This window comes from Notothenia rossii (assembly GCF_949606895.1).
Source record: "Notothenia rossii genome assembly, chromosome: 2".
NCBI lineage: Eukaryota > Metazoa > Chordata > Actinopteri > Perciformes > Nototheniidae > Notothenia > Notothenia rossii.
Window position 1 is genome coordinate 32,383,396 of NC_136904.1, and position 22,982 is coordinate 32,406,377.

Genomic DNA, 22,982 nt, shown 5'->3' on the forward strand with positions numbered 1-22,982 from the left:
AGATCTTTTGATCTCAAGGGGCTTTCACCTGGTTAAATAAAGGCTACAAACAAACAAACGGTTACGTCATGACGCAAACGATGACGCAATGACGCAGCATCAGTCGGACTCTGGGCAGTGTGAAAAGAGCCGGAGCTAAACCGAAGAACCGGTTCTGAACCTGAAAAGCTCTAGCACGGAGCTTGAACCGGAGTTGCGTTGGTGTGAATGAGGTATGAGATCCTCAACAGAAATGAAAAAATACCCCAGTACACTATTGAATTGTTTCCTATTATCTGTCCACTTTACACAGTAAGTAAATGATCTGGCTGTCTGCGGAGTCTGACACACAGAGCAGAGCGACTCACTGAATGTGTTCCAGAGGATGTAGAGAGGCTGGATGGAGTCCTGGTGCAGCTTCAGGTTGTCCCACAGGATCTGGATCAACACGTGTTTACTGTCCTCCGACATCCAGTGACGAGGAACCTGACGAGAGACAGAGACAGACGCACTACGAGTCACTCTGACGGTCAAATCCTTACCACACAAAATATCCTTTTCAGATGTTTTTTCCCTATGAACTCTTCTGATTGGAAAAATAAACTGTAGCTGATAATCTTGTTTTTGCTGACCTCAGATGGAACGATGTATGAAGTGCACTATGTTAAACATAAACGTCAAACTTTCCACCTAATTTTCACTACACAGCACGTTATCACACGGTGTGTGTGTGTGTGTGTGTGTGTGTGTGTGTGTGTGTGTGTGTGTGTGTGTGTGTGTGTGTGTGTGTGTGTGTGTGTGTGTGTGTGTGTGTGTGTGTGTGTGTGTGTGTGTGTGTGTGTGTGTGTGTGTGTGTGTGTGTGTGTGTGTGTGTGTGTGTGTGTGTGTGTGTGTGTGTGTGTGTGTGTGTGTGTGTGTGTGTGTGTGTGTGTGTGTGTGTGTGTGTGTGTGTGTGTGTGTGTGTGTGTGTGTGTGTGTGTGTGTACCTGGGAGCCTCTGTTGCAGTGCTCCGAGGTGAGCATGAGTCCGGGCAGGTTGCTGGGCAGGTCCAGGCGCCTGAAGTACCAGACCAGGTTCCAGTAGATGATGGGATGCTGGTCCACCATGTCGGCCTCGGTGATCACCGAGTCGCCCTCGTTCTCCAGCAGACTCTCCAGCTCCTTCCACAGCACCAGCGGGCTCAGGTAGGGCACCGTCACCGGCTCAGGGTTGTGGAGCCGCCACTCCATATTCAGCGGGTCCTGAGTGAGACAGGAATTATAGGTCAGATTTCTAACTGTCATATGTAAAATATGTACGGTGAAGTGTTTTTGTAGGTGTTCAGTATTGTGACATACTGTGGCTTCATTCAGACGGCTGGGCAGGCTGCCGGACGCCGGCAAACGGTGGTTAATTGTTGGTGCTCCGTCCTGGGGACAGAAGGTGCTGATGCTGCGGGCCATGTGCCCCCCGGGGGACGGACCCTCCTGCCGCTGGTCAGATGGGATGTTGATACCTTCAGCATTGGTCGATGGAGTCCTGTGAAGTTTGTAACACAAATCTCACAGTCAAAATGATAACTAAATCGCATATAGCTGCAAGTTTGTTCTCAAGAGAAGTCTGTTTTTAATCTGCTAATACGTATTCCAGGGGTGGTACGGTTTTACTTCCATAAAAACATCACACAGACACAGAATCCAGATGTCTATATTACATGAATAATATTCAGTAAAATCAAAAACCAAACACACAATGTTTTGTTCACTAATAAGTCAGCATTAAGATATCATGTATGCACTGTTCATTTCTGTTGCTTACCCATTTCATGACCTCAAGAGGGACTTTATATAAGCAAATGGACCCTCGGTCATCCCCCCCCTCCCACACATACACACGCAGCTTTGTTAGCACCAGGTGCTGCAGATCATTTCACATTGCTCTTTTAAAATGCAGATGGGGAGCGTGTGGACGCAGCTGCACTGGGTTCTTACTTAAAACGCATTGAGTTATCAGACTAACCTGCATTTACAATGTTCAAATTCTGAGGTAATTCTGTGCACGTGATTTCAATCCTCCCTGCTGCTTTCCTATCAAACCTGAGAAGGCTACAAGTTTGTCAATAATACAGTAAACCAGACTGAAGAATCAATTTAGGATACGCATGTTAATCAATGAGGATGTGGTGAGTACCTTCCACTCCCGGCGCACTCCTGGACAGCGATCCCAGGGGAGGGAGGAAAGGCAGCTGTTTTAGGACACGGGGTGGACAAGGTGGACGTCCCCGTGTCCAAACCCGTGGAGGTGGAGTACGACGAGGTCATCTCCTCGTCCACCGAAGGGCTGCCCTTCAGAAAAAGCCTGCGGAGTTGAGAGGAAACACAGCGGGGAAATGACATCCAGGAAATAAAGTCAGGTGTAGTTTATCTTCTGTGCAAGTCATTTTGACCTAATTCAGTTTGTGTTTTTATTAAGAATGCCAGATATAGCCAAATGTACTGAAAAAGTGAGTTTGTCATGAATCATGATATGTTCCCTTTTAAAACCAGGTTTTCAGGAGATCCATGCATATTTAAAAATAAAACGTAATCAATCCTTAAAATATGGATTCATCACCCCATTCTTCCCACCACTACATTTTTACAGCAGTTCATCCCCTACCTGCCGGGGCCTCGCATGTCCCTGAGCTCCACGTTGAGGAAGGGCAGGAAGGGGTTTCCACAGAAGGGGCAGGTGGTGTTCAGGTTGGAGTCGTCCGCAGTCCAGCCGGCCATGATCTCCTCATCGTACACCAGGCAGTCGCACGTCTTACAGCGGGAACAGCTGGAGATCAGCAGCTGGAAACACACAGAGCAGTGGGTGAGCTGACAGAATAAAAGTCATCAAGGTTTTAAATAAAATCTATTTAAACTACTTCACTGTTATGGTCTGTAAAGCAATTTTGAAAGCTGTTACACATGTTTTTACTTACAGTAATCAGACATATTTGATGTGACAGACTGGATAACTATTTATTAATAATAGCACATGATAATATTGTACCACCCGTTTGCAGAGTTTGAACCCTTGTAGCCAAATAACCTGTTATACATTCATATCTAAGACGGAGTATTAGGGCCACACTTAGAAAAAAAAAAACAGAGAGATTTCGAGAATAAAGTCGTAATATTACGAGAATAAAATAATAATTACGAGATTAAAGTCGTAGTTTCATAAGTGACTTGAGAAGCGGGCTTGGAGGAGATTGTCTCCTTTCTGCAGGAGGAAATGGCTGGTTCTGGCCGACTACATTCCTTTGCATTTAGCTGACGCTTTTGTCCAAAGCGACTTACAATAAGTGCGTTCGACCAACAAGACACAAGCTTGAAGAAAACAGTACATCAGGTTTCATAGAGCTAAAACATTTCAAGTGCTAATCAACTGGGTATAGTTAAGCCAGTCCTTTATTAGTTTATAAGTGCTTTGTTAGTAATTCTATCGCTCGAAGTGGAGTCGAAAGAGAGTTTTCAGTCTGCGCCGGAAGATGTGTAAGCTTTCTGCTGTCCTGATTTCAATGGGGAGCTCATTCCGATTCCACTAAAAGGCTATCGTTCGACTCCTTCTGGATCCAAAGCCTTGATTACAAGTCTCATCGTTTCTTGTGAAACAACAAATCCCCTTTGAACAGCTCGTAGATGTAACCAACGATAGCCTTGTAGTCGGCCAGAACCAGCCATTTCCTCCTGCAGAAAGGAGACAATCTCCTCCAAGTCCGTTTGGTTCTTGCTTCGAAATAATAGACAGTTTCTTGCACAACCTTTTCAAAGTTCTAATACTTATGATAATCTGATGCTGATGTGCCAAAAGATTAAGTACTTCGTTACTACTTCACAAGATGCTCCACATTCCTCATTGTATTGCAGGACGCTCCTGTTGTCTCCTTCTCAAGTCACTTATGAAACTACGACTCATAATTATGACTTTATTCTCGTAACATTACGACTTTATTCTCGTAGTATTACGACTTTAATCTCGTAACTATGACTTTATTCTCGAAATCTGTGGCCCTAATACTCTGTCGTACATATCTGTTGCAGAAGCAGACACACTTTCTATAAGCGTCTTCTAAGCATTAGTTTAGTTTCTACTCTACAGCTTTATGGTTTTACCTCCATGGCATAGTTGTTGAAGATGCTGGTGCTGCTGGTGTAGCGTGAAGAGCCGAGGTCCGACCTGTCTGGCAGAGGGAAGCCGGGGGGGGAGAGCACACATCCTGCAGGAGGTTAAGAGATCAGGATATCTGACAATACTTTGAGTGAAAATGTCAGCATAGATTTATTGAGATGTTTAAGACAAAGGCATTTGTAACAACATGACCTTCATCCTGCCTCTTTTGGAAACAGGTCTACTGTATTTTTCTTTGGTGAAAGTACGACATATTTATTCCTTTTTCCTTTTCATAACATGTTTTAATAGACTGCTTGACATTTTCCGTCTCCGTTTCTAATTTCTTGTCATTAAGCATGAGGTAAATATAGCTATCCTGAGCCTTGGTCAATCGAGCTATAGCCATAAAGTACTAAAGAAAATGTGTTTTTAATACGTTTGGGGATTTGATTTTATTAGACACTGGAAAGTTAGTAATATAATATCCCTTCAGCTCTTTTCAGTGAGTGAGAAGAATGTTCTCTTACCAGGGAACAGAGATGTGGGTCTGCCCAGGCTGTGGCCGGCAGAGGGGCTGTGCTGTGTGCTGCGCAGGGGGCTGCGTCGGGGGCTCCTGCGGGGCCCTGAGGGGCCGTTCCTCTGTGGAGAGATCAAGGAGCCATCACAGTCCTCGTCATCCAGCAGCGAGGCGCAGTCTGGATCTCCAAAGCCAAGGGAGGAAATACTCAGGCGGTCACTGTGACCGTCCTGAAGAAACAGAGGAGGCGGGTTAGTGTCTTCGGGGACGGCACAGAGGTCTGATCTTACAATGATAACACGAGGTGCAGATGTATGTGAAATGTACGCCATCTGTGTGGCAGTAGCCTGTAGTAGTGTGCCGTGTAGTAAGTCAAGTAGAAGTCTTGACTTATTTAGTTATCAATGAAGGCTTTTATAACAGTAAGACTATTTCACTGACATTCAAAATGCCACTAGATGGCAGCAGCATTCCACCTTTAGGCTCATCTTACTGCGTAGAGAGCTTACAGAAATACTGACCGACACAGAAACAGAGAATTTAAACAATTTATCCCAGAAGTTTTATGTAGGTGAAATAATATTTTCCTTCACCAAACACTAATATATATATATTGTATTTGTTGTCTTATGTTCTGATGTTTTGACGGCACCCTTGAAAGGGAGAAGCATGTATTTATCTCATTGTACATGTATAATGACATTAAACAATTCTATTCTATTAATAGGTAGCGATAAGTCTGTTATTTTTTTAATGAAAATGTACAAACAGGGTTTTAAATTGGGTCACTATTTATATTGGACCTACTTGGAACAGACTCTTTAGAACAGAAGATATCAATAAGACAGGATGAGCATGGGGTTTTCTTGATTCAGGGAGCCATATTTAAACATATATTTTGTGTGAAATTAAGTTATTTTGCAGAGACTAAAAGCTGCATGAATTGGGTAAACGCTCTCTTTCAGCTGTATTGCATTCAACACTAAATTCACCTTCCAACACACATACCTTGGTAGGCGTTGTGTATGTGGAGAGGCGGGAATACCAGCGGCTGGCCTTCTCTGCCACGCCCTTCCCAGCAGAGAACATGCTGGTCTTGAATACATCGAGCGTTGGTGTGATCAGAGTGTCCAGAGCGAAAGAGGAAGAGGAGGGGGAAGGCGACGCCAGGCTCATCCTGTCCGTCCTCTCCCTGTAGGGGCTGGGGCGGGGGCTGGCGCTGGGGGTGGTGCTGGAGCTGTGGCAGGAGGGGGACGAGAGCAGGCGCTGGCGTGAGACGGACTGGGAGGGCGAGGGCGGGTGGAAGGTGCAGGAGCGCGGCATCCCAACAGCCCTGAGGGGGGAGCTGTGGGGCAGGCTGGCTCTGCGGGGGGCCGAGAGGGAGGAGGGGTGGAGGAGGAGGGGGCTGGCGGATTCCTGCAGGTCCATGCTGGGGGTCCTGCTGCTCAGCGGGCTGCCCATGTGGTTCATGTAGAGCTCGATCTCTCTGGCCAGGTGCCTTCGGGCGCTGGGAGTGGTGTCCTCGTCCCCCTCTGGGTACCGGTCCTCACTCTGCTCCTCGGACTGTGTCTCTGCCACCAATAGGCTCAGAGGGTCGTAGCCCGTCTGTATGTCTGTGCGCTTCACAGTTCCTCTGGTCGTCATGGAGCTCACGCCCCCGTAGCTCACGCCCCCGTAGCTCACGCTGCGTCCGACAGGTTTCTTATTACATTTGTGTGAGCTGATGCCAGCCCCTGTGGCAGGCTTGTCTAAATCCAGATCCTCCAAATCAAAAATGGCCTCTGTGTTACCTCTGTCCTCATCACTGGAGTCCTGTCCCTCCGCCTCTTCCTCTTCCTCCCCGTGATCAAGACTTCTGGAAGCAGCCGCCCCCTCTATCCCGCCCAGAGCCAGCGAACGAGGTCTCTTACTCTGACTGAATTTGGCACCAGAGAGAATTTTGACGTCCGCGCCCATGTGTCCCGCGATCTTATCTGGGTCTGTTTCCCCCTGGCTCATCCCCAGGCCCAGGACAGTGGTGCCGCTGCTGCCCACCGTATCCCCGCTCAGCTGGCGGCCCCTCCCCCCCTGCCAGTCGAGAGCAGAGCCGCTGCCGGCGCTGCCCACCACCTCCTCCAGAGCACTCCTGTGTTTCCTGAGCAATCTGTTGCCATGGACCTCACCGATGTCGTCCAGGGAGGAGGAAAAGAGGAGGCCTGCAACATGGCCTGAGAGAGGGAACATTAGTAAGTATTAGAAACAAACCTGAGAAGATCAAGTAATAATAAGGAGCATTCTTTCGGTCCAGACAATGCTAGGTGACTGACTTCTGGAGCACTTCAAAGCTTTGACAGACATTAAATCCTCCTGATTGACAATATCATGTTCTTTAATATAAAAGTGAAAAGGGCACAAGCTTGCCAGATGAACTACTGTCAAGAAACATTTTATTAATAAGAAAGTAAATAATGAGCCTCAAATTCTGCTGGAATGGGCTGCCAACGACAGGCCGAATGTAAAGATAGGATACATACAGTGAATCTCTTTCAAAAATACTACTACATACTAAAGATCTGATTCTTTCATGTGTCAACATGAGCTGAGCCTTATGGGTATTGAATTCATCTAAACAGGTTGCAATAACAAACACCAACAGTATAATTAAGTTATTGAGAAGACTTCCGACAAAGATGACACTTGGATTACCCGCGCTGACGGAGCTCTTGGGCTTACAGGAGGCTTCGTCATACGGATAGCTGCTGCGCACAATGCCGCGGGGTTTGAAGGACGAGTGGAGCTCCATGTCCAGCTGAGGGAGGCAGTCTTTGCTCCCCTTGGCGCTCTCTGTCTCTGACACTGCCAACACAGAAATTACAATTTATAAATCAGTCTTGTTTTTTTACAGTAAAGCACAGCTTGAATCACACCACTGTTCTTTAAAAGAAAGAAACAATTCCATGGAAGGAAAACACACGACTGCAATGCTTTGATGTTGAGAACCACACAAAAAAAGAATCATCTCTGAGGGAGAAAGATCAAGGCAGAGGAAGGGGAAATCTCTCGTGTGAGATGATTTTCTTAGAAGGTACAGTAGACAGAAATATCAGGTGGTATCAGATCAGACAGACTACTGACAGGAGCTGCAGTCGCTCTCCTTCTTGTCATCTTTGGAGTCCGGAGCGCCGGGGTCTCCTCTCCGGACCTCTTCCTTGGACAGTGAGTTATAACCCAGATCCGATTGATCCCCTAGAGAACAGAGAAAGACACGTATGAAATCAGATGAGAGGGATATGAAAAGGCACTAAAGTCTGTGATGTTATCCCACAAGATCGCAGAAATATGCTAAATGGAAAATCTAAGCAGAGGCAAAAGTTACTCTCTGGAAATAGCGGCACTTTAACAACACTGTACATGACACCACTCTCATTATTGGCTTGAGGGCCTTTCATTTCACAGTATCTACTGAAATCCAGTGCTTTTTGGTGTCAAAAAGTGAACCTATTGTGGCTTTACAGCATTTGTATGCGAAGTGAATGAATCATACATAAGTGGGAAACCTAGAGAGGCATTTCTTCCCTTTCATCTCCTCATTTGTGGGAGGCTCATCACTCTTGCGGTGGTGAGAGGAGAGGAGAAAAGCAGCTAAGCTGTGATGAATAAAGATAATCCTCCTCAGGGCATGCAGAGATCCACAGTTACTGTCGGGAAAGTGACTGCAGTTTCACAGCTGCTAATGAATTTTACTGTTAAGACTTGACGTGAAAAAACGTGCCGCTCTCCAGGCTGACTCTCCCATCTGCTTCTAAAACTCGGGGTCTCCAGGCAACCAGCTGTCTGATGATTTTGTTCTCCTTTTTCATCTTTCCCATGAACCTTCACCTCTAAATAAAGCATGAGGCTGCACAGCTTGGCAGCATCGATCGACTGATGGCGGAGAAAATAAATAACCATGATCACGGTGCTTCCCTTCTGATGAGCTGCGGTTCAGACTTCTGCACACGAGGAGAAGTCTCCTGCTGAGGTGCCAGCTCCATGATTAAAACTATTACCGTAATCAAAAAGAATGTGACTGGGTAATTACTCGCCATAATTGGCAATGACACATCACTCAGTGGTGAAAGGAGGAGTGAGAGAGAAAGAGCGATGAGTAGCAGAGTGTGCCGGAGAGATATGACAGGAAGAGGAGGCGAGACGGCAGAGAAAGGTTTGACGATGAAAAATAAAACAGGTCAAGTGAGATGAGGCAGAGAAACCAGAGAGAGAGACATGCAGACTGACAGAGCGGATTACCTGGGTGGTGGGTGGCTTCTCTGAGCTCAGAGCCCCCCCAGTGTGAGTGCGCCACCGGGGCCCTGGCGCCCACGCTGCCGCCCCCCCGGCCGACTGCATGCAAGGGCAACACAGGCAGGGCCAGAGTGAAGGGCGGGGTTAGGGTACAGAGCACAGCGAGGGAGAAACATGGATGTAAAGAAGGTGGAAGAAAAACAGGCAGCAGAGGGGAAGGAGGTTCAGGAGGAAGAGGGTAAATGAGGAAGAGACCGGTCGGTGAGTGGGACAAATGAAGGATAAAAAATAAAAATAAATAAAAATGTCATTGAGAGAGAAGAACAAGATGTAGAACAAGATGGCTGCCTTAGATTGAGTGGCGCAGCCGGCGTGTTGAGTGTACCTGTGCTAGATTTATCGTCAATGGGGTCTACTTTGGCCGAGTCAGAGGCGAAGGGGCCCAGGTTAGTGTCGGCAGAACTATCCAGGCTGCCGTGACTCACAGCGTCCAGGTCGCTGCCATCTGCCCAAAGACAACAAGGCGTTACAGGAAGCCGGGCGCCATTACTGCTCCACAACTCTACTACTTTTAAATGTTAAATGTTTAGAAGACAGAGACTCGGACACCAGATTAGCCTTTGTCTAATCTCTTGAAGAAACTGTATTTTGGTGGAGATTTAAATTGGTTCTAAATATAGGGAAACTAAAGGCTGATTTAATGTTACACTGCAATTACAATGAACTCAGAATGCAAAGTAAAGAGTATTTTTAATGAATGCACAACGGATGAGATAAATATGTACTTTAACACGTCTCTACAAGAATGTGTGTACATCATTTTAAATATACAGAAAATACATTTTCAAATAATAAATGAATATTTACTGAATTTAAAATGTTTTGTTTTTTAGGGTCCAGATGATAGCAGTCTTATAAAGGAGACCCTGTTTACAATTTAGCACATTGTATTCAACAACTGCAGCAGGTTCTCTTTCTATGATAAATACCAAATGACACTTATTTTCAGGATATTTCCAGTGCGATTAATGGAAACGTTGTTTTCACCTTTAATGTCACTGAAGGAGAGTTTAATGATCTGTGGGTGACATTCACTGTAATTATACAGCTAAGGTTGGCAGGAGTGGAGTGATACGCTGGCTTGTGTCTCCTGGTTGTGTGCGAGTGTGTATAGATGTGTGTGTTACCCCAGGAGAATTTGTCTCTTTGAGTCAGCACTGAACTCATCTGAACTCATCTGAGGAACACAATGCTTACGCGTGGATACAGGGAGTATCTTTAAAAAGCAGGGATTAGCAGGGACTGGGATTAGCATGCACCGGCTGTGCAGGTGTTCACTGACATGCAGGGGAGTTAAATCACACATGTTGAGCTGGTTGTGCTTGTATCTGTACAACTCTGCTTGTCAGGTATTCATTTCTTAGGAATGCTGGGTAGTTCGTTAACATGGTTGAGATGTATTTGAAAATGCATTTGTCGTCGAAATGTGTATTGTTTATAATGTTATAACCAAATTTTTCTGTAATTACTTATCATAATCTACATATATATTATACTGAATCAGTAATTACTACTGATAACGAGTCTAAGTGATATGTTTTTCCCCCCCGGATATTTTCAATAATTCAATCAAGCCAATACTACCTTGCAATATTATTTGTTATGTAATCATTTTTGCTTGGCCATTGCAGTTGACTGTCCTGGTTATCAAACTTTCTGAACTAGAGAAGAAGCACGAATCGTAAGGCATTATGGATTAAATGACGGATCGTTGCATATAATTATTATTATTGGTTCTTAGCGCTTGTTGAGAAAAACATAATAAACTCATGATTAGGACAATCTGAACTGAAATATTCAGCTTGTTTTGTTAAGAACTTATCTGGTGTGCGCCTCATTAAGACTTTAGCTTATCTGTAAGATGGGTTTATACATGCGTTGACATGTAGATAGCCTAATGAAAGCCTAATGAAAAAAACAAATATATTAACTCAATGAAGTAAATTCTTAACATTTTGAATGAGAAATACATTTGGTCCTTTGATTGTGCAATCAGATTATTTTTATAACGGTTTGCAGTGTATTGTTGAAGTTAAAACGAAGTATTAAGATTCTCTTTGAATCCGTCTGGACCACATTAACAAACTGTGAGCATTAAATAAAAGTGTAAGGTCTTTCAGATATACTGTATGTCAAGCTTGCAGCATCATTGCAGGCCGGTGCAGAAACAGTTTAGTGAGACAACAATATTGTTTGTTTTCACAGACGTGCAAGTGTTCTGGTTGGCTGTTACTGTACCTGACAGAGGACTCTGTGTGTGGGCAGCCTGTCGTCGTAGGGCCTGTTTGAACTGGGCCACTCCCAGAACTACATTTCTCAGCTTCATCCACAGGAAGTACCCTCCTCTGGTGCTGGAGGGCCACGTGCTCTCCAACACCGCCTGGACCCAGGACAACAGAGACACAGAGGTGGAGGAGGAGGAGAAGGGAGACAATTAAAAAGGGGGAGGAGATCAAATTTAGAAGAATAAAGGATCGCTGACAGATTTATTTTAAATGCCCCTGATTGCATTTTCTTGTAGCATCAATGGAATCAAATCATTTTAAATTAAATTATACATTTATGGATGGTTCTTTTTGCGAATACCTTCCACCATGAAATGTTCTTATATTCTCATTAAATTATTTTTGTGTAAAGATAAGAGCTCACTCATTCGATTTCAACCCAACATTGCACTAAAACTGACCTGACCCCTGTTTGATATAAATATCTTGAATAATATCTAAATCAAAGGCCTGAACTTCAGCACACTCTCTCTCAACTTCAGAAAAAAAACTGCAGCTGTTGGTGGCCGAGTCACGTTCGACAGTCTCTGTTTGCTCCTAAAATACACTTCAGAAGCCCCCTGAGAAAAAAACACCACTGGTATGCCATTGAGCAGAACTGCTTTTATTACGCTGGCTGCTCCTCTGTGAAGCCTCTCAGGATTTGGGCCAAATAAAAGTGGCAGTACCCCTGCAGAGCTTACAACCAAAGCACAGACATCTGGTCAAAGCCCCACTATTTATTTAGGAGAGGACTGTATTGTACTGGGAGTGCTTTCTTATTCTGTTTATTTGTCAATGGAAAATGCACTGATTACATTTCTTGCTGGGATTAAATATAAAGGTTGATAGCACTCGTACTATTACATATGAAGCTAAAGCAGGGAGAAGTTAGCTTAGCATGAAAACAGGTGGAAACGGCTAGCCTGGCACTTTGTTAAAGTAACAAAATCCCGTTTTTGTTAATCTGCACAGTCCTAAGAGACCAGTATATTGGCTGATCAAGAATACCCCATTTTGATAATTATTAGGTAATTATTAGGTAATTATTAGGTCAAACCTCCTTCAGACTATCGCTCCTGATATTCTACCGTTTCTCACCCATTTCATCAACACTTCTCTAACTTCTGGTCACTTTCCAAACAGTCTCAAGGAGGGCAAGAGTAAACCCTCTCCTAAAGAAACCCACTCTCAACCCATCTGATGTTATAAACTACAGGCCTGTCTCTCTCCTCCCGTTCCTGTCTAAAACACTTGAACGCGCTGTCTTTAAACAGCTCTCCTGTTATCTCCATCAGAACAACCTTCTGGATCCGCACCAGTCTGGTTTCAAGGCAGGTCACTCCACAGAAACTGCTCTCCTCGCTGTCTCTGAGGAACTGCACACGGCTAAAGCAGCCTCCCTCTCCTCTGTCATCATCCTTTTGGACCTGTCTGCTGCATTCGACACGGTGAACCATCAGATCCTCCTTCGCACTCTCCAAGAACTTGGAGTTTCAGGCACTGCACTTTCCCTCCTCACCTCATACCTCAAAGACCGCACCTACAGGGTAACTTGAAGAGGGTCCGAGTCCGACGCTTGTCAATTAACTACAGGGGACCCAGGTCGTCGCACGCATCACTGCTTGTCCAGCAGACATCTCTCGGTGGATGTCTGCTCATCACCTCAAGCTCAACCTTAACAAGACTGAACTGCTTTTCTTTCCGGGTAAAGATTGTCCCACTCTTGACCTAACAATCAACATCGGCCCCTCTGTTGTTTCCCCGACTCAGACTGCAAGGAATCTGGGTGTGACCCTAGATAACAAACTGTCCTTCACTGCAAACATCGCTGCTACAACCCGCTGCTGCAGATACACACTTTACAACATCAGGAGGATACGTCCCCAGCTGACCCAGAAAGCGACGCAACTTCTGGTCCAGGCTCTCGTCATCTCACGCCTAGACTACTGCAACTCCCTCCTGGCTGGTCTACCTGCATGTGCCATCCGACCTCTGCAGCTCATCCAGAATGCAGCTGCTCATCTGGTCTTCAACCTTCCAAAATGTTCCCACACCACAGCGCTCCTCTGCTCCCTTCACTGGCTATTAGAGCCAGTATCTCACCACCCTCTTTTGACCCCTCCATTGACATCACATGCACTGCTGTCTTCCAGCAGTTTGGACCTGTGTCGTTGTCATCTCTTAGTGACATTGTTGCTAAATTAAAACTCTCATCTTGTCCCACAGACCCAGTCCCTCCTCGACTTTTTAAAAGAGATACGGGACACTATTGGATCTAATGTCCATAAAATTATAAATAGCAGCCTAGAGTCCGGTTCTGTGCCAGTTTATTTTTAAACAAGCGGTTGTGGCACCCCTGTTAAAAAAAACAAATATGGACACTTCTGTCTTCTCAAATTACAGACCCATCTCGAAGCTTCCTTTTATTTCAAAAATATTGGGGAAAACCGTACTCTTACAGCTGCAGTCTTTTTTACATGCACACAATATTTTTGATATTTTTCAATCCGGTTTTAAAGCGCTTCACAGTACTGATTCTGCCCTTCTAAGAGTGTTCAATGACCTCCTGGTCACTACAGACTCTGGTGACTCTGCCATCCTTATGCTATTAGACCTCACAGCTGCCTTTGATACGATTGACCACTCCATCCTTATCTCTCGTCTTGAGCACTGTGTGGGTATCAGGGGCACTGCCTTAGAGTGTTTCAGGTCCTATCTGTCCCAGATACGTTTCTCTGTTAGACTTGGTGAATTTGCATCTTCTTCTGCCCCCCTATCCTGTGGAGTTCCCCAAGGTTCTATTTTGGGGCCCATTTTATTTTCCTTATACCTTCTCCCCCTTGGACTAATTTTTAGAAAACATGGCGTTTCCTACCACCTTTATGCGGACGACTCCCAAATATACCTTCCCCTAAAAAAGCAAAACACCAGCTCTCTGATGCCCCTGCTTGACTGTCTTAATGACATAAAGGCCTGGATGGCGCTAAACTTTTTAAATATAAATGAGAGCAAAACGGAGGTCATTGTATTTGGACCAAATTGTGATGTCCCTTCCATTGACCTGGGTTCCCTGCAACCGTATGCAAAACCCATGGTCACAAATCTGGGCGTCAAAATTGACGGTGCTTTTAAATTGGATAAACAGATCAACTCAGTGGTTAAGTCCAGTTTTTATCACTTGAGGCTCCTGTCCAAAATTCAACCAGTTTTATCCTTTTTAGACTTTGAGCGTGTCATTCATGCCTTTGTTTCTACGCATCTAGATTACTGTAATGCACTTTATGCCGGCCTAAACAAGACCTCGCTGGCACGCCTGCAGCTGGTACAAAACGCTGCGGCTCGGCTGCTTACAGGAACAAGCAAGCATGAACACATCACACCAATTCTGGCTTCCCTCCACTGGTTTCCTGTCCATTTTGTTGGGGAAATATTTTCCAAGGTCCATAACTTTGACCCAGTTTATCAGTTCAAACTGTCCTGACTGAGCACAGGCACCTGTAACCTTGGCTGCTGTGCTCTCAGTGTCACTGTTCTGTCTCCCTGTTCCTGCCTGTTGGCGTCAGCTGATAGAGGTGTTATGATTCTATCTTGTTATGCAGCATGTTGATTATTCTCTCTGAACTAGCTAAATACATGGGTCTGGAGTAGAGTTCTTCAGAATTGACGTGGCAACTCTACCGTGAAGTCAGAAACTCTGGCTCTTGGACTTGTGATGTGAATTCTCCGGCCGAAGCTCCAAATAAACCATCAGTGTTTGACATCAAAGCTCCTGCTCTTCCAGTGTCTCTTTCCTGAGTCGGTGACTCCTACTGCATTGCTACACAGACGTTTCCCTTACACATTTTAGAGTTAATTTTAAGATTGTATTGTTTGTTTTTAAATCGCTTAATGGGCTGGCTCCTCAGTACATCTCAGACCTTCTACAGGTGTACACCCCCTCAAGGGCTTTGAGGTCGGCTGATCAGCTGCTGCTGGTAGTCCCAAAAACTAGGAAAAAGACCAGGGGAGACCTAGCCTTCTCAGCGGTAGCCCCCAGGCTCTGGAACGACCTGCCCCCCCATGTCAAATTGTCGCCCACCCTTCAAACGTTTAAGTCCCGCCTGAAGACCCACCTCTTTTTCCTCGCTTTCGAGTCAGTTTGAGCTATGTTTTATCGATTCTTATGCTTTTATTTGTCTGTCCATAGCCCTTATGTGCCTTTTTATCTATTCTTATGTATGCCTTTCTATCTATTCTTATGTGTGCCTTTTATCTATTATTGTAATCTTATATTTTATTATAATGTTATGTCTGCTGTGAAGCACTTCGGTAAAACCCTCTGTTTTAATATGTGCTATATAAATAAAGTGGAATGGATTGGCTTCCAGTAAATGACACTGACACTTCAAGACACTTCAAGACACTGGTACTTGCGTACCATGCTGCGAATGGATCTGGCCCTTCCAACATCCAGGACATGGTTAAACCGTACACCCCAGCATGTGCACTCCGCTCTGCATCGGACAAACAGCTCGCTGCACCCTCACTGCGAGGGGGACCCAAGTTCCCATCAGCAAAAACACGTGGGTTTGCTATCCTGGCTCCAAAATGGTGGAATGAACTCCCCATTGACATCAGGACAGCAGATAGCTTGCACATCTTCCGTTGCAGACTGAAAACTCATCTCTTTCGACTCCACTTCGAGCGATAGAACTATTAACAAAGAACTGCTAACAGAGCATTTATATACTAATAAAAGGACTGGCTTATCTAAAGCCAGTTGAGTAGCACTTGAAATGTTTTAGCTCTATGAAACCTGATGTACTATATGATTATTTTTTCTTCAAGATTGTATCTTCTTGGTCGAATGCACTTACTGTAAGTCGCTCTGGATAAAAGCATCAGCTAAATGCAATGTAATGTAATGTAACTAAGCTACGAAGTGTAATAATATGGAGATGTTATGGGGGGTATATATATATATAAATCATAAATGAATAGTCAACATATTTTTTGAGAAACTGAATTTGATGAGGGTCTTAAGAGGTCATTTTATTTGAAAAACTCCTATGTCTCTGCATTTTTTTATCGACTTTATCATATTTTGACATTTCTTTCTGAATCACAATATAATATAATGCCTACAATGAGCTTTTTTCTGATGTGGCAGCCTGTCACTATAACACGATTTGTACAGAAGCCAATTCTCCTGATATTTATTTAATTGTATTGCTCTTACCAAGTCTGTATTGTCATCCATCACGACTGATGGTAAAGCAGTAGACACCTAAACAGTCTTCCTAGAGATTTGGCTGTCATGATTGTGTTCACACATTTGTCAAACTTGCAGCCGAATCAGCAGAATATTATGAACACACCCACATCAGGAACACCACACCCAGGCCAACAGTATAGCATGTGGGACTCCCAGTGCCAATATGTTTATATCAGCGCCTGTGAGACCCTGCTCTGGGTCGGTATGAGTCATGTGCTCTCTATATCCACTTTTATATCCAAGGACACTCTTTTGTAAAAATGAAATATCGAACTCAACTGCCATATTCAAGCTGCCCTTTTATGCTAAATTTCAGGTTCATATTTGAGCCTGTGACATGTTTGCATGCTTTAATGTTTAAAAAGAGCTTTACTTTTCTCAATGTCTGTGCTGCAGAACCTCTTTTCACCCTCTGTCTGAAACCAGAGCTGGCCAGATCGTTTGCGATTGGTCAATCGCATAGAGATGTCCCGCCCCTTAACCTATCACGTACAATTTGTTGGAGCAATAGAAGTGCAAGTGTTACATGGTGATATCACTATATTACAGACGTTAATAAAGGAGTCCAATGGAGGCGTTTCAGGCGGGGGGGGAGGGAGACTACCTCTGGAGTGAACTTTGAGATTTCAGCCTTTCTAGACCATTTACATGCACAAAAACCTATATAACAAACTACAGGTAAGGGAAAACCCACAACAGCATAAAAGGGCCCTTTAACATAACACCGATTTTAATTTAGGCTTTATAATGGTCAATAGAAGCGTATTCTGTACCTTGTTGTAGTAGCCATAGGTGATTGCGTTGGGGTGAACTCCGGCCTTCTTCATCTCAAAGAGGACCCTGACTGCCAGGACAGGTTGGCCGTACTGTCCACACAGCTGCATCAGCACCCGGTAACAGACCTGAAAGATTGTTTAGACAGGGAGAAATAAACCTCAACAAATAGACCCTCAACAAAAGTGTTGATTTAAAATGAGTGCAAAGACTGTTGTAACTGCCAGAAATAGTACAAATCTGGTGGCACCTCATCAGGTGGCTGCAGTTTCTTAGCCTGCATCTTCCTGAGGACGTCGTAGGCCGTGCGCAGCGCCCGAACCTTGGAGTGGCACACCTTGACGTACGCTGGCAGGCAGATGAACCACAGGCCGTAGCAGTGACGGAGCAGGCACTTGGACCACAGCTGAGGGATGGACGAGTACTTCTTGGCTATCTTCTGGGCTGTTTTGATCTCCTGTGGATGAAGAGGACGGTGAGGGAAATAATATATTGTACAGATCTGGCTCATGGATATGTGTTAAAGACAATGCTTATCCAAAATGTAATGTATTTCTAAATCTTCGACAAGTATCTAGAGAATAATATGAATTTTCTTACCACTACTTCCTAAGCTTGTTGTTTTATTTTCTAGTGTAGACTGATTAACTCTTTAAGCTGTGAAATTAAGCACTTATATTTTATTAATACTAAAACGCCACTGTATGTATTCTATTATACTTTTATATATTTTCTTCATACAGTGTTCACAAATGTTATGTAACTTCTTATATCATATACTTTTGTCCATGTTTTATTGAACATTTAACTTTAACTTCTTATGTTTATTTAAATACCTTTAGTTTCTTTATTTATTTCATTCTAAAATGGATCAACTATCATGAAACCTAAATATCCTTGGGATAAATAAAGATTTTTGGTTCTGATCAAGGTACTTGTCTATTTATGCTTGATTCTCAAATGTCAGGTAACCCTGCGGAAGATCACGAGCCAAAGTCAATAAATCATTGAGAGAGTGAGTTACTGCGGCGCTGACCTGCTTGGTGCGTCTGAACATGGGGGCAGGGCTAGTGGGACAGCTTTGCTTGGCAGTGAGGCGGGAGGAGGGGGTCCGCAGGCCCTCCACAGGGTCAAACAGGTCAAGAGTTAACACTGGGAAGCCATCGTACCTGATGGAGAACATACATTCACACATTAATGACAGCAGGCACAGATTTGTCTATGAGAATAAAAACTATGTCTAACCCATTTGTCTAACAACAAAAGATTCCTTTCGGGGTTATAGTGATCATAAAAACAGTCTGCTTGTAATTATCTTCAAAGAGATCTTATTATATATTCTGGAAAGCTGTTGGTCATTATGGATTATTAGGGGAGCTTAACTTAAGTGGTTCTGAATACTCTTTGGAATAAATTATTTAGTGCGAAATGAATACAGAACACAAATAGCATATATACAGAGCCACACAGTCCAGCAGCAGCGATCAGATTTTGGTCGCAGCGAGGGAGCTGGACTCCTGCTGGTATTTAATCAGAGACCATCAAAGCAAAGTATTATTGTGTTTTGTTTTTCTCCTGCTGTATTCAGTTGGTTTTATGCAGGGAGATGAAACTTAGGTGTCATATAGTATTCGTATTCATATTCTGTACAAACTGTAACATCCACTGAGCCAAATGTGTGATATTGGGCTATATAAATAAACTTTGATTGATTGATTGAAACTAAAATCAGCACGTTTACAACTTGTCTAATAAATAAAATGAGCCTGATGAATAATTAAATCACAGGCTTTGCACATGATTCATGTGACAGGTCGATCTAATAATAATAATCATAAAAATAATCATTTTGGTTTTTCATCTGTTAAAGCTTAGTTGCACCAGGTCAACAAAGAAAAAATCCTAAACATAAAAAAACTAAAGAAAAACCAGAAGACGAAAACATTTTACATAAATAAAAATAACATTTTACACAATAACAGTTTAGAAATATTCACTGAATTTGACTTGAGTATATAAGAGTATCAGCATTAAATCATACTTAACGTACAAAACATTATATTAGGTAGAAATGCACATTTTAGTAGAATATATATATCATGTTACTTATAATAAGTGATGCATTATAAAATGAAGCACAACATGAGGAATACTCGAGTACAGAACCTACAAATCTTACTTAAGTACTTGAGTAAATGTACTTCAGCCACTGAGAAATGTTATATGTATCCCCTGTAAGAGTTGAAGTGTGTGCTAATGGTAGAGTTCTCACCTGTAGCAGAGTGGATGTTCCTCCCCCTCAGGCAGGGGGGGCAGCTCTGGAGGCGTGATGAAGACTGTGTGCTCGCTGCGCTGAGACTCATCAATCTCTATCAGCCGGCTCTCCTCCGGCCTGTCAGCGTCCACCTGCAGAGCAGAGCGCAAAAACATGAAAAGGCGTCTGAGCGCTGGCACCGGGACCCTTCATCAACAGAGCTGAGGCAAACACAGAGCTTAACATTATGCCCTGTAATACATATTTCAGTGTCTGCATGGAGGGTATGTGGACTAACACAGACTGATTCACCTTTCTGAAAATACTTCTTTTCTTTACTGACACATCATTTTAGAACAGCTTTGTATCCGTCACCCTGATAGCAGGATTTCGACAGACTGAGTGACTGGGAGAGCTGAGGGAGCATGACAGCAGGTGACCTAGTTGATGCTTCCCTTTTTCTTCCTATACTCTAGTTTATAAACTCACTCTGCAGCCCACACATACACACAACAACGACACTAGCCCCTATTTCCTCCACTTTTCTCTTACAGTGCAATAGTATTGCAAATCATATACAATTAATTATGTTACACTTTAACAGATGTCCATATTATCCAGCACTGTCAAATGTAAATCAGAAGGTAGCATGTACTGCAGAAAACACATACTGCACTGTAGGTATTTAAAGCAACATTACCCATCAAATGTTTATTGCAGCAGACTTTGCCACTATTGCTACTCCTTGTTTGAGAAAATGTCACTGGTTGTGAAGAGAAACACTCCAAAAGTGTCTTTCTAGTATAGCAGACAATACTATAAAGAGGCCTATTTTTGTGCCTCTACTTTGACATGTTTCCATGCCTTAATGTTCAAAAAGGTATTTATTTTTCTCATACTGCCTGTATGAGTCTCTTTTCACAACTCTGCCTGAAACCAGCGCCTTACAATGTGTGGGAGCGCTACCCAATAGAAGCGCGAGTGTTGTACATAGTGATGTCACTATGTTGAGAAAGAAAACAAAGGACTCCAATGGAGGTGTTTCAAGGGGGGGAGTGTGTGGGATAGAAACTCCCTCTGGAGGAAACAAAAAGCACAATAGGGCGCCTTGATACAACATTGAGGGTCCCATCATTTTGGCAACGGAATCAGTAAAACATCAGATATAAGTTATCTTAAAAGAGAATCATGGGGAGCCAAACTATAAATTAAAATAAGCCATTATCAATAGATATCGTTGTGTGGATTTTTACGTGTGAGGGAATAACAGGGTTTGATTGATTTAAAGTAAAGGGAGAGCAGACATGTCAGAAGCTGTGAGAATCTAAACATCACAAGGAGGATTTATATGGAGGGATCAATAGGTCACTTGTCCAGTCACTGTGTGTCAGCTCCATACATTTCAATCTGCACCTCGAGGGAGCTGTGCCAGTGTGTGAGCAGCACGCTTGTTCTGCTGCTGATATCTGCTTTTGTACAGAGAAGCAAAAAAAAGACTCATGACAGTAAGATGTCCTGTGGATCTATATATTATTATTACTTTTATTATTACTTTTATACAGCAACTACAACAGATCAGTTACTGTAATCCAGCTCTGAATGACCAACTGATCAATATACAGTAGTGGAGAGTGACTAAGTATATTTAAATAAATATTGTACAATTGTGAGGTACTTTAATAAAGTATTTCCACTTCTGATTATGTATAACTTTATGTCACTTCAACACAGCGGCAAATATATTTTATTTATATTCGTTTTTTAATCCTTTATTACCTTTAGTTACTTTGCAGATTTATATTAATATTACAAAAGATAATCCACAAGTACATTCTGATGATTGATAACACTATATTGAGCCCTTGGTGAAATTCATAAACTAAATCGTAGAATATTGGAATTTAAAAAAGCCCTACGTTTACCAGCTTCAACAATAAAGTAATAACGGTTGATAATTCATCAATAAATATGATACAATAAAGTGTAATAAATTAAAATGGCCCATTCTGCATAATGATTACTTTACTTAAAGTGGACCTATAATGCTATCTGAATAATATATTGTAGGGCTATACCTATATAAAACATGTTTTTTTTCAAAATACCAAACAGATCATGCATTTCAGCCATGCCTCATTTCGCTCTATTTGTTATTTTTTAGCCCTGTTTTTGCAGGGGCTGAATCTGTGAGAAGTCTTCTTCGCTGCTTTTGTGGCAGACTACAGCGCCACCTACAGGCCTGGCATATGTACTACAGCGTCTCCAGCACTTTCGAGCGGCAATGGCCGGCTGTGGCCCAACCCCCCATTCCCCTGAAAGGTGAAGAGTTGCCCATGTAGGCTGTGTTTCTGACACTTGGTGAGTTCCCTGACACCGGGGACACATATTCATGTATAAAAGATGTACAAAAGCGCATTTTGCATGATAGGTCCCCTTTAAGTAAATGGCATGGCTTTTACTAGTTTCATAACCCTTCCTTAAGTAAATGTTTACGCTTTCTTTCTCCATTGTCAATATTACTATACAGACATTCTAGTAGTATTGAATCCTTTGAAAAGGCAAGAGAGTATTACATGTATTCAAAGTGAAGTTGAAAGCAGAACGTCTCCAGAGGACAACACGTTATTGCTGCTTAATGGTCTGAAAAGTGCTCAGATTTTATGAAACGGTGCCAGAAAAAAGCCCTCAAGATGGCAAAATGAAATACAGTGAGCACAATGGACGACAGACATCATCACTGACATTTGGAGCTACTGCACACGTTTTACTGCAGTTGGCTGAAGGATCAGACATTCTGTACAGCGAGTGCATCTTAAAGCAGGAGGATCAACTTTATGGTGGATATAAAATATGAGGGGTCATGCCGGGAAGCATCATAAATTGAGAAGTGCTTTAGAGCTACAAGCGCTGATTTTATTTGTACGGAAGGAAGTGAAGGAAAGCACTTGCTGAAAGTCTATAATTCAGTCTGATAAAAATAAAAGTGAGATAATAACCTCAGTCCGAGTGAAGGAGTCATAAAAAGTGTCTGTCTTTTAGAAAAAACATTAAATTGTATGGCAGGGGTGGGGAACCTCCGGGCCATATACGGTCCGCGAGACCAGTTGATACGGCCCTTGAGGCCATTTATAAACACACGCAACAAAAATAATTAAAGAAATCTAGACCGCAAAAGATTTAAACAAGCGATTGCCTGTTTTTCCTGGCCAAGGACAGGTTCCTTGAACACAGCACAAGCCTAAAGTGGTATATGTCTCGTCTGGCAGGGGTGTAGTGCTGAAGGAGAGCACCGGAAAGCCGCTCTGGCACTTACAAAATTGCAGTACCCATAAGGAGCCGTACACATACCGCAGTTTTTGTGTGGCTGTGTCTTTAGTTGAAATCCCAGTGGCGATCTGTTCATCTGTGATACTGATCATACAGTCAATAACGCCATCGAAAATAATATGCTACATTACAGTACTACTTCTGGGTCTTTGTGTGTCATTCAAG

At 43.2% G+C, this 22,982-nt stretch overlaps 1 protein-coding gene across 4 annotated transcripts in view; it reads right to left on the reverse strand.

The window, feature by feature from the left end:
* Window positions 1-22,982, reverse strand: part of LOC307029854 (C-myc promoter-binding protein-like) — a 69,113-nt gene that overhangs the window by 8,603 nt on the left and 37,528 nt on the right. For 3 of the 4 annotated variants that reach the window (XM_079665940.1, XM_079665941.1, XM_079665943.1), the window contains exons 15-30: window positions 19,509-19,642; window positions 18,273-18,405; window positions 17,487-17,693; window positions 17,236-17,364; window positions 11,180-11,321; window positions 9,267-9,386; window positions 7,733-7,843; window positions 7,304-7,453; window positions 5,627-6,825; window positions 4,629-4,848; window positions 4,104-4,207; window positions 2,617-2,792; window positions 2,149-2,316; window positions 1,317-1,497; window positions 966-1,220; window positions 348-465 (exon numbers count right to left, since the gene is read on the reverse strand). In XM_079665940.1, the coding sequence (XP_079522066.1) occupies window positions 348-465; window positions 966-1,220; window positions 1,317-1,497; window positions 2,149-2,316; window positions 2,617-2,792; window positions 4,104-4,207; window positions 4,629-4,848; window positions 5,627-6,825; window positions 7,304-7,453; window positions 7,733-7,843; window positions 9,267-9,386; window positions 11,180-11,321; window positions 17,236-17,364; window positions 17,487-17,693; window positions 18,273-18,405; window positions 19,509-19,642 (3,547 nt within the window). The remainder of the gene's footprint in view (window positions 1-347; window positions 466-965; window positions 1,221-1,316; window positions 1,498-2,148; window positions 2,317-2,616; window positions 2,793-4,103; window positions 4,208-4,628; window positions 4,849-5,626; window positions 6,826-7,303; window positions 7,454-7,732; window positions 7,844-9,266; window positions 9,387-11,179; window positions 11,322-17,235; window positions 17,365-17,486; window positions 17,694-18,272; window positions 18,406-19,508; window positions 19,643-22,982) is intronic. The other variant, XM_079665942.1, reaches the window with a different exon arrangement.